Here is a 15,451-nt window from a genome sequence, read left to right on the forward strand (position 1 = left end):
TCCCTTTTACTGTGCATTATTGTGAGGCTTGGTTACATTGACTAAATGGATATCGGGAATAGGATTTCATATCTTTCCAGGTGTTGCATAAGGCAACTAAAACATTTCACATTTTGCAGTAAATCGCTGCTGTTCATGCAGGGATCGAGACGGTAGGCAGTTCTTAGAGTTGTACAACGTGGAAACAGGCCCTTTAAGTCGGGTCAAGTCAAGTTTATTGTCGAATGCACAAGAAGAGTGAGGTATGCACAAGAACAATGAAAAACCTTGCCTGCAGCAGCATCACAGCGCTGCCCTCGCAGCTGCGGCTTGCCTGCAGTCCGTTTGTCTTTTGTGTTTTTTGTTGTTTTTGTCTGAATTGTAGTTTTAATATGATGTAGTGTTTGTATGTTATGGGGGGTGGGAGGGAACGGGAACTGTAACATTGTCTCGCCCGAACGGAGACGCAACCTTTGTTTCTGTCGTGTCTCCATTCCCGCTGCGGCCTACCACCGGCCATGCACCTGGGACCACCTGGGCTCTGGTTCGCAGAGCCCGCAGCCCGGACTCACCACCTGCGGCGCTGGCCGCCTTCTGATGCTGCGGGAGCGGCTGCGACTCGTCTCCGGAGGCTCCGTCGCGGGCCGCGTGGATGTCGGAAGCCCGCAGGCCCCTGGGTGGGGGCCGACATCGAGAGCTCCGGCAGCGGCAGCGTCTTCGCCCGCCCCGAATTGCGGGGCTTGGGTCGGCCCGCCGCGGACCTTTCACCGTCCGGCGCGGCGCTTCAATGACGGGAACCCCGACCGCCCCAATGTGGCAACAACACCAGCCTGACCGCGGGAGAAGACAGCAGGGGAAGAGAAAAGACATTCTGGCCTTTCATCACAGTGAGGAGGTGACTGGAGGAGACTCACTGTGATGGATGTTTATTTTGTTTGGTGTTAGTTTATGATTGTATGTGTTATTGCATTTTTATTGATTATTCTTATTGGTCTTATTGTTGAACTGCGGGTAATGTTTTCATTTCATTACACATTTATGTGTATGTGACAAATAAACGACTACTGACTATTGACATACAGTAGACTCAGACAAACACACATAAACAAATTATATATAAATTATAAATAACATTTCTAAAAAAAACTAAATGTCGCAAAAGCATAACAAATAAATATCACAAAAAAACACGAAATCCAAGATATTGCAACAGGTGGACTGTCGTGTTTCATTGTTAAGGTAGCATTAGGGTTATGCACGTTGGTATAAGAACCTGATGGTTTCACATCCCTTCGTCTTCCCTTCAACACAAAAACAGATGAAAAGCCAATACCAAATCAGCATTCCAAATCGTAATTATATATTCAACCTATGCATAAAAATAGCATTGATCCTTTTAATGCAACTCAAAATAACTAAATCAGTGGGTCAGGCAGCATCTCTGACTGGATGAGTTAATCCAGCATTGGGTCATACAGCCACAGAGTCATACAGTGTAGAAACAAGCCCTTCAACCCAACTTGCCCACACTGACCAACATGTCCCATCTACACCAGTTCCATTTGCCTGCGTTGGCCCATATCCCTCCAAACCAATCCTACCCATGTACCTACCTAAATCTTTCTTAAACGCTGCGATAGTACCTGTAAAAACCTGCGACAGGAACGGCACTTTGTGTTTCTTTTGTAAACCTGCATGTGCAGTTCTTTGTTTCTCCGTTTCACTGCACCTTTCATTATAGCTGTTCCTTCTGCTACTGCAAAAGCTGATACATTAATGATTAAATATAGCATAAGATAAAAACAGAAAATCCTGAAAATTCTCAGCAGGTCAGGCAATTTTTTTGAATGTAAACAGAGTTAATGTTTCCGGTTGAAGAACCTCCATCAGCACATGAAATGTTAACTCTATTTCTCTTACCACAGATGCCAGTTAGTGAGTTTCCAGAGCTTTTCTGTCATTTTATTCAGATTTCCAACATCTGTAATGTACTTTAATGTATGTTGGAACTCTAAGGGTTAAAGTGGTATCCACCATTATTATCATGATTTCCAAGCAAGGTCCAAAGCCTAATGTAGTTGGATGTCAGGGAGAAGTGGTTAGAATTGGCATCATCGGTGATGGTCAATGTGTGATGTGAATGTCACGTTCCATTTCTCACACCATTCCTGAATATTTTACAGTTCCAGTTCCAGCAGGTAAGGACTGCTTCAATATTGAGAAGTGATATGCAGAACTGAACATTATGCTATTTTTAATGGATAGGATAGATTTGGGGATATGGACCAGGCACAGGCAGCTGGGACGAGTGTAGATGGGTCATGTTGGTTGGTGTAGACAGGGTTGGGCTGAAGGGCCTGTTTCCGTGTTGTATGACCATAACTCGAATGCAATGAGCTAGGAAAAAAGGTTCTGACAGATTCTCTTGAGAATCCCTTCCATATTCACATGGCCTTTTAATCAACACCTGTCAATTCAGAAGATGATTTCAATTAGAAGTTTTGAAGTTTATTGGAAGCTATAAGTTCCACCTGTATGCCAGATGTTATCAAATGTTGTCTGCAAAAAGCAAAATGTCTATGTGAAAGGATTGCCAGCTGAATTTAACAGGCAAATGCGAATCTCAAAATTTAGCTGGTCCGATCAACTGAGGATTACTGCCCAAAGAATGCAAATCCACACTGATATGTGAGACAGCTCTTCATCCACTAGAAGAAGAGAGTTGAAGAGGACAGTTGAGCAAGTGGCCTGAGGAATAGTTAATGGAGTTTTAATACAGAGAAGTGCCAGGTGCTGCGTTTTGAGAAGTCAAACTAGGGCAGAGAATGGCAGGGGTCTGGGGAGTGTTGTAGAGTAGAGGGATGTAGGAGTGCAGAGAACATAGGTTTAAAGTGAGGTAGGATACATAGTTACACAGGCAATAGGTGCAGGGGTAGGCCATTCGGCCCTTCGAGCTAGCACCGACATTCAATGTGATCATGGCTGATCATCCACAATCAGTACCCTGTTCCTGCCTTCTGCCCATATCCCTTGATTCTGCTAGCCCAAAGAGCTCTATCTGACTCTCTTTTGAATGCATCCAGTGAATCGGCCTCCACTGCCTTCTGAGGCAGAGAATTCCACAAATTCACAACTCTCTCTATGAAAAGGTTTTTCCTCATCTCAGTTCTAAATGGCCTACCCCTTATTCTTAAACTATGGCCCCAGGTTCTGGACTCCCCCAACATCGGGAACATGTTTCCTGCATCTTGCGTGTCCAATCCCTTAATAATTTTATGTTTCTATAAGATCCCTTCTCATCCTTCTAAATTCCAGTGAATACAAGCCCAGTTGCTCCATTTTTTCATCATATGACAGTCCCGCCATCCCGAGAATTAACCTCGTGAACCTATGCTGCACTCCCTCAATAGCAAGAATGTCCTTCCTCAAATTAGGAGACCAAAACTGCACACAATACTCCAGGTGTGGTCTCACCAGGGCCCTGTACACTGCAGAAGGACCTCTTTACTCCTGTATTTAACTCCTCTCGTTATGAAGGCCAACATGCCATTAGCTTTCTTCACTGCCTGCTGTACCTGCATACTTACTTTCAGTGACTGATGTACAAGGACACCCAGGTCTCGTTGTACTCCCTCTTTTCCTAACCTCACTTTTATTTCAATCTCAACTTTTTTCAATCTCTTACCTTGCCAGAGATGCGATTGTTTTCCGGATCATATCTCGGGTCACTCTGCGGCCTAACATCATGGAGCTGGCGGCCTTGCTCGAGACTGCGTTTGAGCTCCACCGCGGGGCCGTAGACACCATCGGAGCCTGCGATCCTTTGCCTGGGATCGATGCTCCAACCGCGGCCTGCGAATTTCAACATCAAGGAGCTCTCAGTCTTGGGTAGAGACTGATGTCGGGAAGCTCCAAGCCACATGAGGTTCAACCAGCCCCGACCCGGGGTCCGATCGCCCGACGCGGGGGAGTTGAGATCCCCCCCGATGCGGGACCTTGATCGCCCCGACGCGGAGGGCTCGACCGCCGGTTTTGGGAGCCAAGATCGCCCCAACAACGGAAGGTTCGAGTGCCCCGACAGCGGGAGAACAATGAAGGGAAGTGATTGATTTTTTTTTGCCTTCCATCACAGTGAGGAATGTGGGGGAGTCGCTGTGGTGGATGTTCATGTTAAAAAATTATTTGGGTGTCTTGTTGCTCTTTATTGGTATGGCTGTAAATCAAATTCCTCGTCTGTTGCAAAACGTACTTGGCTAATAAATTACTATTATGATTATTATGATTATAATTTATCCACATTATACTGCATCTGCCATGCATCTGCCCACTCACCCAACCTGTCCAAGTCACCCTGCATTCTCATAGCATCCTCTTCACAGTTCACACTGCCACACTGCCACACAGCCTTGTGTCATCTGCAAATTTGCTAATGGTACTTTTAATTCCTTTATCTAAATCATTAATGTATATTGTAAATAGCTGCGGTCACAGCACCGAGCCTTGCGGTACCCCACTAGTCACTGTCTGCCATTCTGAAAGGGTCCTGTTGAGCCCTACTCCTTGTTTCCTGTCTGCCAACCAATTTTCTATCCATGTCAATACCCTACCCCCAATACCATGTGCGCTAATTTTGCCCACTAATCTCCTGTGAGGGACCTTATCAAAGGCTTTCTGAAAGTCCAGGTACACTGCATCCACTGGCTCTCCCTTGTCCATTTTACTTGTTACATCCTCAAAAAATTCAAGAAGATTTTTCAAGCGTGATTGCCCCTTCGTAAATCCATGCTGGCTTGGACCGATCCTTTTACTGCTATCCAAATGCGCCGCTATTACATCTTTAATAATCGACTCCAGCATCTTCCCCACCACCGATATCAGGCTAACTGATCTATAATTCCCTGCTCTCTCTCTCCCTCCTTTCTTAAAAAGTGGGATAACATTAGCTACCCTCCGATCCACAGGAACTGATCCAGAATCTATAGAACATTGGAAAATGATCACCAATGCATCCACGATTTCTAGAGCCACCTCCTTGAATACCCTGGGATGTGGATATGGGCCAGGCACAGGCAGGTGGGAATAGTTTAGAAAGGCTGGTTGGTGTGGCCAAGTTGGGCCGAAGGGCCTGCTTCCACGCTGTATGAATCTATGATACTTGTGATGCCTTTCTCTGTGGCAGACAGCAGAGAGATCTCTCTGTAGCTCTTGCACTTAGGCATGTGAAGGTCAGAATTGTGTTGCTTCCAGGGTTCCTTACAATGTTTTCATTACTTTAGTTTAGTTTAGTTTAGAGATACAGCATGGAAACAGGCCCTTCGGCCCATTGAGTCCACGCCGACCAATGATCAACCCGTACACTAACATTATTCTACACATTAGGGGCAATTTATATTTTTTACCGAAGCCAATTAACCTACAAACCTGCATGTCTTTGGCATGTGGGAGGTAAACTGAGCTCCCGGAGAAAACCTACACTGTCACGGGGAGAATGTACAAACTTTGTACAGACAGCATCCGTAATCAGGATCAAACCTGGGTATCTGGCGCTGTTAGGCAGCAACTCTACCATTGAGCCACTGTGATCCCAGATGAGTGAGATGAGGCAGGGAATTTAGGTCAGAGGTTCCTATCTGCCAAGGTTATAGAAATTCAGCAGATATACAAGGATATGGTCAAGGAGAGAGTCTTGGTTGAGGGCTTATGCAAAGTATTCTTTCCAGCTGGCCCCGAGTGCCTTGCTGTGCTTGATAGGCTCTCCTTCATTCTTGACTAGGATAGAATTGGCTAGATAGGCTCTTAAGGGCAGGACAGGCCCTTAAACATTTGGCCTGGACTCCTCTGAAGAATGTGTGCATGTTGGAGTTTCCAGCAAGTTACTAGATCTTCTGTTCAATGATTCAATAGTTTATAAGTTCACAAGTAATAGGAGTAGAATTAGGCCATTCAGCCCATCGACTCTACTCCGCCATTCAATCATGGCTGATCTCTGCCTCTTGAACCCCATAATCCTTGACACCCGTTCTAGTCAAGAATTTGTCTATCTCTGCCTTAAAAATATCCACTGACTTGGCCTCCACAGCCCCTGTGGCAATGAGTTCTACAGATTAAAGAAATTCTTCCTAAAAGAGCACCCTTTAATTCTGAGGCTATGATCTTTGGTCCTAGACTCTCCCACCAGTGGAAACATCCTTTCCGCATCCATCTATCTATGCCTTTAATTATTCTGTAAGTTTCAATGAGGTCCCCCCTCAACCTTCTAAACTCCAGCGAGTAGAGGCCCAGTGCTGCCAAACACTCATCATATGCTAACCCACTCATTCCTGGAATCATTCTTGTAAACCTGCTCTGGACCCTTTCCAGAGCCAACACATCCTTCCTCAGCTTTGGGGCCCAATTCTTTATTATCACATGTACAGATGTACAGAGATTTTTTTAATATACAGTTGTAGGGACATAGGGATTGACTGGGAGTTCGAACCCTCGGATTGGCTAACGATGTCACGAGGTGTGCCAGCGCGGGAGAGACAAGTTAGTCTAGTGTTGAACTCCGTCCAGTAAGGACGTATTCGTTGGTTGTCTACAGTATTGCGTTTGTTACGGGGTTTTTGCCCATGCAAATAAACTCCGTCTTCAACACTCACCCACTTCTGGACTCGCCACATTGGTGACCCCGACGTGATCGACGATCACAAGAAGATGTCTCAGGAAGGAGCGAACAGTGGGCAGCCCAACGCGACCGGCGTTCACCTGCCCCCGTTCTGGGCCCATCAACCGCACCTGTGGTTCGTACAAGTAGAGTCCCAGTTCCACATCAAGAGTCGTGGAGGACCAGGAGAAGTTCCACCATCTGGTAAGCTGCCTACAGCCCGAGGTGGCCGCGCGGGTGGGACGGTACCTGACCAGCCCCCCCAAAACCGAGAGGTACGAGGGGCTCAAGAGGCTCCTCCTGTGGGTTTGTGGCTTTAGCCAAAACCAGCGGGCTCTGAAGCTCTACATCTACCGGAGCTGGGGGATCGGCTACCGTCCGCCCTAATGACCGAGATGCTTACCTTGATCGGCGACCACCAGCCGGGCATGATGTTTGAAGCGGCATTCCGGGAGAAATTGCCCCGGGACGTCAGGTTAGTCTTGGCGGACGTCTCCTTTGCAGACCCGGTGGCGTTGGCGGAGAAGGCGGACGCCCTCGTAACGGAGGCCCCGACGGGAGACGAGTCGGTAAACCGGGTTTCCAGGCCTAGGAGCGACCGGCCGCGCGGCCAAGATGGCGGCGCATCAGCCGCCATTTTACAGAAAGCCCGCCAAGACGGAGCTGCAGTGGCCACCATTTTGCAGCGGGTCCACACAACAGAGCCGCACAGGCGCGGCTGGTGTTTCTTCCACCAGCGGTGGGGCGGGGAAGCCCGAAATTGCAGGGCCCCGTGTACCTTTTCGGGAAATGCCTCGGCGGATCGAACATAGAGGCAGTCTTGATCGGCCGCAATCGCCGCCTCTACATCAAGGATCGAGGTACCGGCACCGTGTTCCTGGTCGATACGGGAGCGGTCGTTAGCATCGTGCCTCCCTACGGCTGCGAAGTTCGAGCAGGTAGGAAGGGTCCGCCCCTCATCGCGGTCAAGGGCAGTCCCATCCGCACCTACGGCAAGAGGGCCATGTCCCTGTCCTTCCGGCCAGCGACCTACCATTGGGAGTTCATCGTTGCCGACGTGGGCCAGGCCACCCTGGGCGCGGATTTCCTCTGGGCTTTTTCGTTGGTCGCAGACGTTCGCGGGAAGGGCCTACAACCCTCGGCTAGCAGTATGGAGCCTGCTACTCCTCCACCTGCCACCCTACCCTGCCCGTCGATCCGGGCCGTCACCGCGGTCCCCGATCAGTTCGCTGCGGTCCTCGCCGAGTTCCAGGATCTCCTCTTACAGCGGTTCGATGCCCCTTCCGCCAAGCACGGGGTCGTCCATTTCATCCCTACCGAGGGGCCGCCTGTATTCGCCCGGGATCGGCGTCTGCCCCCTGACAAGCTGGCCATGGCTCGGGAGGAGTTCCTGAATTTGGAACGGATGGGGATCGTTCGGCCTTCAGACAGTCCGTGGGCCTCCCCCTTGCATATGGTCTCCAAAGCATCTAGGGGGTGGAGACCATGCGGGGACTACTGGCGTCTTAACACTGCCACCTGGTCTGACCGCTATCCGGTCCCTCATATACAGGACTTCTCAGCCAGCCTCGAGGGCGCTACGGTGTTTTCAAAGATCGATTTGGTGCGAGGATATCATCAGATCCCTGTCCACCCACGGGACATTCCCAAGACGGCTACGATTACTTCGTTCAGTTTATTTGAGTGGTTGCGCATGCCGTTCGGTCTCAAAAACGCGGCTCAGGCATTCCAGCGTCTCATGGATCATGTGGGTCGCGGACTGTCTTTTGTGTTTATTTATCTTGATGACATTCTGATTGCTAGTCGTTCAGTCCCAGAGCACCTGGTCCACCTTCGCACTCTGTTCCAGAGGCTGCAAGCCCACGGCCTGATCCTCCACCCCGTCCAAATGCCAGTTCGGCCTGTCCGCGGTGGATTTCCTGGGTCACCGGGTCACACCGGCCGGTGCCACTCCATTGCCCGCCAATGTGGACGCCGTCCGCTCTTTTCCCCGCCCTACCACCATCAAGGGCTTGCAGCAATTCGTGGGCATGGTGAATTTTTATCACCGGTTCGTGCCTGCGGCAGCTCGGATCATGCGGCCCTTTTTTCAATGCCTCGCGGATAATCCCGCTGAGTTGGTCTGGACCACAGCTGCCGAGGCGGCCTTTGACGCGGTCAAGCTGGCCCTCGCCAACGCCACCATGCTCGAGCACCCCCGCTCCTCGGCCCTGACGGTGGATGGCTCAGCCGTGGCGGTGGGTGGGGTCTTAGAGCAACAGGTCGATGGTCACTGGCAGCCTCTGGCATTCTTCAACTGGCAGCTTACTCGGCCTGAGCTGAACTACAGTGCTTTCGACAGGGAGCTCCTGGCCCTCTATTTAGCTGTCCGTCATTTTCGCTATTTTTTGGGGGGCCGAGTTTTTGTTGCCTATACGGATCACAAGCCCCTCACGTTTGCTTTTTCTAAGGTCTCGGATCCGTGGTCGGCCCGCCAGCAACGGCACCTCACCCTCATTTCGGAGTTCACCACGGATGTTCGCCACATCGCGGGTAGGCTTAATGCCGTTGCTGACGCCCTGTCCCGCCCGGCCATTTCCTCTGTTGCTGCGGTGGGGGCTGAGGTGGATTTCCGGGAGCTAGCGGAGGCTCAGCGCCTGGAAGACATTGCCTCAGCGTACGCCTCCACTGCCTCAGGGTTGCGGTTGGCCCAGGTGGCGTGCGGCCCCACAGGTACCACACTTTGGTGTGACGTTTCCCTTCCCCGCCCCCGCCCGGTTGTGCCGACCACCCTACGGCGTAAGGTTTTTGAGGCCATTCACGGCCTGGCACACCCGTCCATTCGGGCGACCTCGGCTATGGTGGCTGCCCGATTTGTCTGCCACGGCCTGCGGAAGCAGGTGGCCGCCTGGGCCCGCGCCTGTGTCCCGTGCCAGACCTCCAAGGTCCACCGCCACGTCCAGCCTCCGTGCCAGAATTTCGTGATTCCGCCCGTCCGTTTTTTCCACATTCATGTAGATTTGGTTGGTCCATTGCCTTACTCTAGGGGCTACACTCATCTCCTGACAGTGGTAGACCGTTTTAATCGTTGGCCGGAGGCTTTTCTGTTGTCAGACACCTCGGCGGCCTCCTGCGCACGAGCCCTGGCGTTGCATTGGGTTGCCTGTTTTGGCGTCCCGGCCATCATCACTACCGACCGGGGCACCCAGTTCACCTCGTCCCTGTGGGTCGCGCTTGCACAGCTGTATGGGTCCCGCTTGCAGCAGACTACCGCCTATCATCCCCAGGCTAACGGGATGGTAGAGCGCTTCCACCGACAGCTGAAGGCGTCCCTCTGTGCCCGCCTGACCGGCCCTGAATGGGCTGACCAGCTGCCTTGGGTCCTCCTCGGTATTCGCACGGCCCCTAAGTCCGATCTGGGTAAGTCCGATCTTTTTCCTCCATCCTCCGACCTGCCGTCTTCCGTCCCGTCAGTTTTGGCTTCTCTCCGGGCTTCCCTCCAAGCGCCGCCCCACCCAGTTCAGCGATCCAGGCCATCACGGCCCCCGGTCAGTTCGATGCGGTCCTAGCGGAGTTCCCGCAGCTCCTCGTTCAGCGGTTCGATGCACCTTCCGAGAAGCATGGGGTGGTGCATTTCATTCCGACCGAGGGGCCGCCGGTTTTTGCCAGGGCACGGCGCCTCCCACCCGAAAAGCTGGCCATGGCTCGAGAGGAGTTCTTGAGCTTGGAGAGGCTGGGAATTGTGCGGCCTTCAAGTAGTCCGTGGGCCTCACCCTTGCACATGGTTTCCAAAGCATCTGGGGGGTGGAGACCATGTGGGGATTTCCAACGACTTAACGCGGCAACACGGCCGGACCGCTACCCGATTCCGCACATACAGGACTTCTCAGCTAGCCTGGAGGGGGCTACAATTTTTTCGAAGATCGATCTGGTGCGGGGGTATCATCAGATCCCGGTCCACCCGCCGGACATCCCAAAGATGGCTACCATTACTCCGTTCGGGTTGTTTGAGTGGTTGCGCATGCCTTTCGGCCTTAAAAACGCAGCTCAGGCATTTCAGCGTCTCATGGACCGTGTGGGTCGAGGTTTGCCGTTCGTGTTCATTTACCTCGATGACATTTTGATTGCCAGCCGTTCGGTCCAGGAGCACTTAGTCCACCTCCGCACTATATTCCAGAGGCTGCAGGACCACGGCCTGATTCTGCACCCGGACAAATGCCAATTCGGCCTGTCGGTGGTAAATGTTTTGGGTCACCAGGTGACATCCTCCCTTCCGCCCCCGCTTTGCCACCACCCGTTACGTCGGTGTTGGGTTCCCTCCGGGCACGGGTGGGTTCTCTGGCTCCAGTCCCGACCTCCTGGCACGGAAGCGCGGCGGTCCACGTCCCGTCGGACTTGCGGGACTGTGATTTCGTGTTCCTGCGGAAAGATTCCCACCGCCCCCCTCTTCAGCCGGTTTATCAGGGCCCGTTTCAGGTACTGAAGAGAGGGGCTGTCACTTTTACCTTACAGGTGGGAAATCGCCAGGAACTCGTTTCCGTATCCCGGCTCAAGCCGGCCCATTTGGACCAGGACCTCCCTGTGTCGGTGGCCCAGCCGCCGCGCAGGGGCCGGCCTATGGCCGCCCCCCTGGTGCCGCCAGCGGCGCCTTGTTTGCCACCCCTCAGCCCCCCGCCGCCTATGGTTGGGCCCGGGCCCCCGTTCCCGATCAAGCGCTCTCCGTCGCCTATGCCCTCCGCTTCGGGGCCCCTCCATCGCCTCCGGCGGTGGCGACCTCCCCGCCTCCCGTCACATTGGCGGTATCGGTTTCCCCCCTCCGTACGCGTTCCGGGAGGGAGGTCCGTGCACCCGTGAGGTACGGTTTCGAGGGTTCTGGGGGGGGGGGGTCATGTAGGGACATACGGATTAGCGGGGGGTCTCAAACCCTCGGTTGGGCTAACGAGTCACGAGATGCGGGAGCGCGAGGTATAGTTGTGTCTGGCGACCAGCTGGAGAGATGAGATTAGATTGTATTGGCTAGTTAAGTAGTGTGTGTCCAAAGCAAGCAGTTGCAGTTTGTTACGGTTACCTACGAATAAAGACCTTTGAACAATAACGCTCGTTTTGGACTCACTACAAGACCATATTTTAAAAAATAAATCAGGTTTGTCAATTAAGGCAAATCTTATTTTTTCCAAATACAGGGTCTCTGTCATTTCCGTAGTCCAATTTAAGTATTAATTTTTTCGCAGTTATTAAACTGTAATCAAGAAAATGTACCTGACTTGTTGTAAAGTTTGTAATATGTTCTGATAATCCTAATATAATTAATTTTGGATCCATATCCAATTGCTTGTCGATAACTTTAGAAACTATTTTAAAAATATCCAACCAGAAATTTTGCATTTTTATGCAAGTTACGAAAATATGAGTTAAATTAGCTTCTTGAAATTGACATTTATCACAAATAGGAGAGATACTAGGAAAAATCCTATTTAATTTCGTCTTCGAATAATATAATCTATGTATTATTTTAAATTGTATTAAGGAATGTCTAGTATTTAATGAACATTGGTGTATATGTTGTAAACTTTCATCCCATATATCTTGCATTATGAGTTGGTTCAATTCGTCCTCCCATGCTCGTCTATATGATTCTGATGACGGAATGTCAGTATCTAGGAGTGTATTATAAATAAAGGATATTAATTTATTTGAATTATAATGTCGATTCAGGCATACATCAAGAGTTTCTGGACCTCTAAATTTATATTCTTGCATGTGTAATTTTACATAATCTCTAAGTTGTAAATATCTAAAATAATTATTAACATGTAATCCGTACTTCTGCTGTAAATCCTGAAAAGAAAGAAAAGTTCCCTTATGATAAAGATCTCCCACCCTTTTAATTCCATAACTTTTCCATTGAGCAAATCCTCTATCTAAGACAGACGGTTTAAAAGAAGGGTTATTCGCAATAGGGAGGAAAGCAGATAATTTATTCAGTTTTAAAGTAAGTTTTAATTATTTCCAGGTACGGATAACACTGTGTATAATCGGATTACCTCCATATGTTTTTTAATTTAAATTTATTGGAGCTAAGAGGATCGCACCAATATCAAATGGTAAACAATCCTCTTTCTCCATCTTTAACCAATCCGGTTGTTGATCAGTGTCATCCAACCAGCAGGTTATATTTTTTATATTAACCGCCCAATAATAAAATAAGAAGTTAGGTAAGGCAATTCCTCCATTAGTTTTAGACTTACATAGATGTCTTTTATTTATTCTATGAGTCTTGTAGTCCCAAATGAAATTAGTAATAATTGAATCGATTTAAAAAAAAAACTTTTTTGGAAGATAGATCGGAATTGCTTGAAATAAGTATAGTAGCTGTGGAAGAAAGATCATCTTTATAGCATTACTACAACCAACTAATGATATAGGGAGTGTTTTCCAAAATTGGATATTTCTGTGTAATTTAGTAAGTAAAGGAGGAAAATTTAATTTAAATAAAGAAGTATATTTCCTAGTCACGTAAATTCCAAGATATTTAAACTTTTCATAGGCAATTTTAAAAGGAAATTGTTGAAGTATGGCCGGATTTTGCTCCATTATTGGCATAATTTCACTTTTGTACCAGTTAATTCTATAACTTGAAAATGAACCAAATTGAGTTATGAGATTTAATAAATTCGGAATGCTAATTTCAGGATTTGTAATGTATATTAATACATCATCCGCATATAAAGAAATTTTATTGGTTGTATGTTTAGTGTTATAACCGTGAATATCTGAATTTGATCTAATACTCTCAGCAAGTGGTTCTATAACGAGGGCAAATAGAAGCGGAGATAGAAGGCATCCTTGTCTACAACCCCTAAATAAATGAAATTTGGATGACAGCATTCGATTAGTTAATATTCTAGCTTTTGGGGATGTATATAAAAGTTTCACTCATGAACAAAAATTTTCACCTAATTGAAATTTTTCCATCACTGAGAAAAGATAGGGCCATTCTACTTGATCAAATGCTTTTTCAGCATCTAGCGAAATGATTGCTAAATCTTCGTTTAATAGTCTATTTGAATATATTATATTGAACAAGCGTCTCAAATTGAAAAATGAATATCGTTTAGCTATAAAGCCTGATTGGTCGGGGTGTATCAATTTATCTATAACTAGACTTAATCTATGAGCTAAGATTTTCGCTAATATCTTCTGATCAGTATTTAAAAGAGCTATCGCTCTGTACGAACCAGGGTCTTCAGAATCCTTTTATTCACAAAATGCTGGAGTAACTCAGCAGGTCAGGCAGCATCTCGGGAGAGAAGGAATGGGTGACGTTTCGGGTCGAGACCCTTCTTCAGACTGATGTCGGGGGTGGGACAAAGGAAGGATATAGGTGGAGACAGGAAGATAGAGGGAGATCTGGGAAGGAGGAGGGGAAAGGAGGGACAGAGGAGCTATCTGAAGTTGGAGAAGTCGACGTTCATACCACCGGGCCGCAAACTGCCCAGGCGAAATATGAGGTGCTGCTCCTCCAATTTCCGGCGGGCCTCACTATGGCACTGGAGGAGGCCCATGACAGAGAGGTCAGACTGGGAATGGGAGGGGGAGTTAAAGTGCTGGGCCACCGGGAGATCAGTTGCGTTAATGCTGACCGAGCGCAGGTGTTCAGCGAAGCGATCGCCGAGCCTGCGCCTGGTTTCGCCGATATAGATGAGTTGACATCTAGAGCAGCGGATGCAATAGATGAGGTTGGAGGAGGTGCAGGTGAACCTCTGTCTCACCTGGAAAGAATGTTTGGGTCCTTTGATGGAGTTGAGGGGGGAGGTAAAGGGACAGGTGTTGCATATCGTGCGGTTGCAAGGGAAAGTGCCCGGGGTTAGGGTGGTTTGGGTAGGAAGGGACGAGTGGACCAGGGAGTTGCGGAGGGAACGGTCTCTGCGGAATGCAGAGAGGGGAGGGGATGGGAAGATATGGCCAGTGGTGGGTCCTGTTGTAGGTGACGGAAATGTTGGTGGATGATATGTTGGATCCGCTGGCTGGTGGGGTGGAAGGTGAGAACGAGGGGGATCCTGTCCTTGTTGCGAGTGGGGGGATGGGGAGCAAGAGCGGAGCTGCGGGATGTAGAAGAGACCCTAGTGAGAGCCTCATCTATAATGGAGGAGGGGAAGCCCCGTTTTTTGAAAAACGAGGACATCTCGGAAGCCCTAGTCTGAAACACCTCATCCCGGGCACAGATGCGGCGTAGACGGAGGAATTGGGAGTAGGGGATAGACTTTTTGCAGGGGACCGGGTGGGAAGAAGTGTAGTCCAGATAGCTGTGCGAGTCGGTGGGCTTGTAATAAATGTCCGTCACTAATTTTTCTCCTGTGATGGAGATGGTGAGGTCCAGAAACGGGAGGGAGATGTCAGAGATAGTCCAGGTATATTTAAGGGCAGGATGGAAATTGGAGGTGAAGTGTATAAAGTCAGTGAGTTCTGCATGGGTGCAAGAGGTAGCACCAATGCAGTCGTCGATGTAGCGGAGGTAGAGTTCGGGGATGGGGCCAGTGTACGTCTGGAACAGGGATTGTTCGACATACCCGACAAAGAGGCAGGCGTAGCTAGGGCCCATGCGAGTGCCCATAGCTACGCCTCTGGTTTGGAGGAAGTGGGAGGAGTCAAAGGAGAAGTTGTTGAGGGTAAGAACCAGCTCTGCTAGGCGGAGGAGAGTGTTGGTCGATGGGGATTGGCTGGTTCTACGGTCGAGGAAGAAACGGAGGGCTTCGAGACCATCCTTGTGGGGGATGGAAGTGTAGAGTGACTGGACATCCATGGTGAAAATGAGGGAGTGGGGGCCTGGGAACCGGAAGTTATCCA

At 49.4% G+C, this 15,451-nt stretch overlaps 1 protein-coding gene across 1 annotated transcript in view; it reads right to left on the reverse strand.

Moving 5' to 3' along the window:
* Window positions 1-2,622: 2,622 nt before the first annotated feature.
* Window positions 2,623-15,451, reverse strand: part of LOC144601485 (uncharacterized) — a 33,623-nt gene continuing 20,794 nt past the window's right edge. The window contains exon 5 of the mRNA XM_078413658.1: window positions 2,623-2,687. Within this exon, the coding sequence (XP_078269784.1) occupies window positions 2,623-2,687 (65 nt within the window). The remainder of the gene's footprint in view (window positions 2,688-15,451) is intronic.

This window comes from Rhinoraja longicauda, chromosome 2 (genome assembly GCF_053455715.1).
Source record: "Rhinoraja longicauda isolate Sanriku21f chromosome 2, sRhiLon1.1, whole genome shotgun sequence".
NCBI classification, from domain to species: domain Eukaryota; kingdom Metazoa; phylum Chordata; class Chondrichthyes; order Rajiformes; family Arhynchobatidae; genus Rhinoraja; species Rhinoraja longicauda.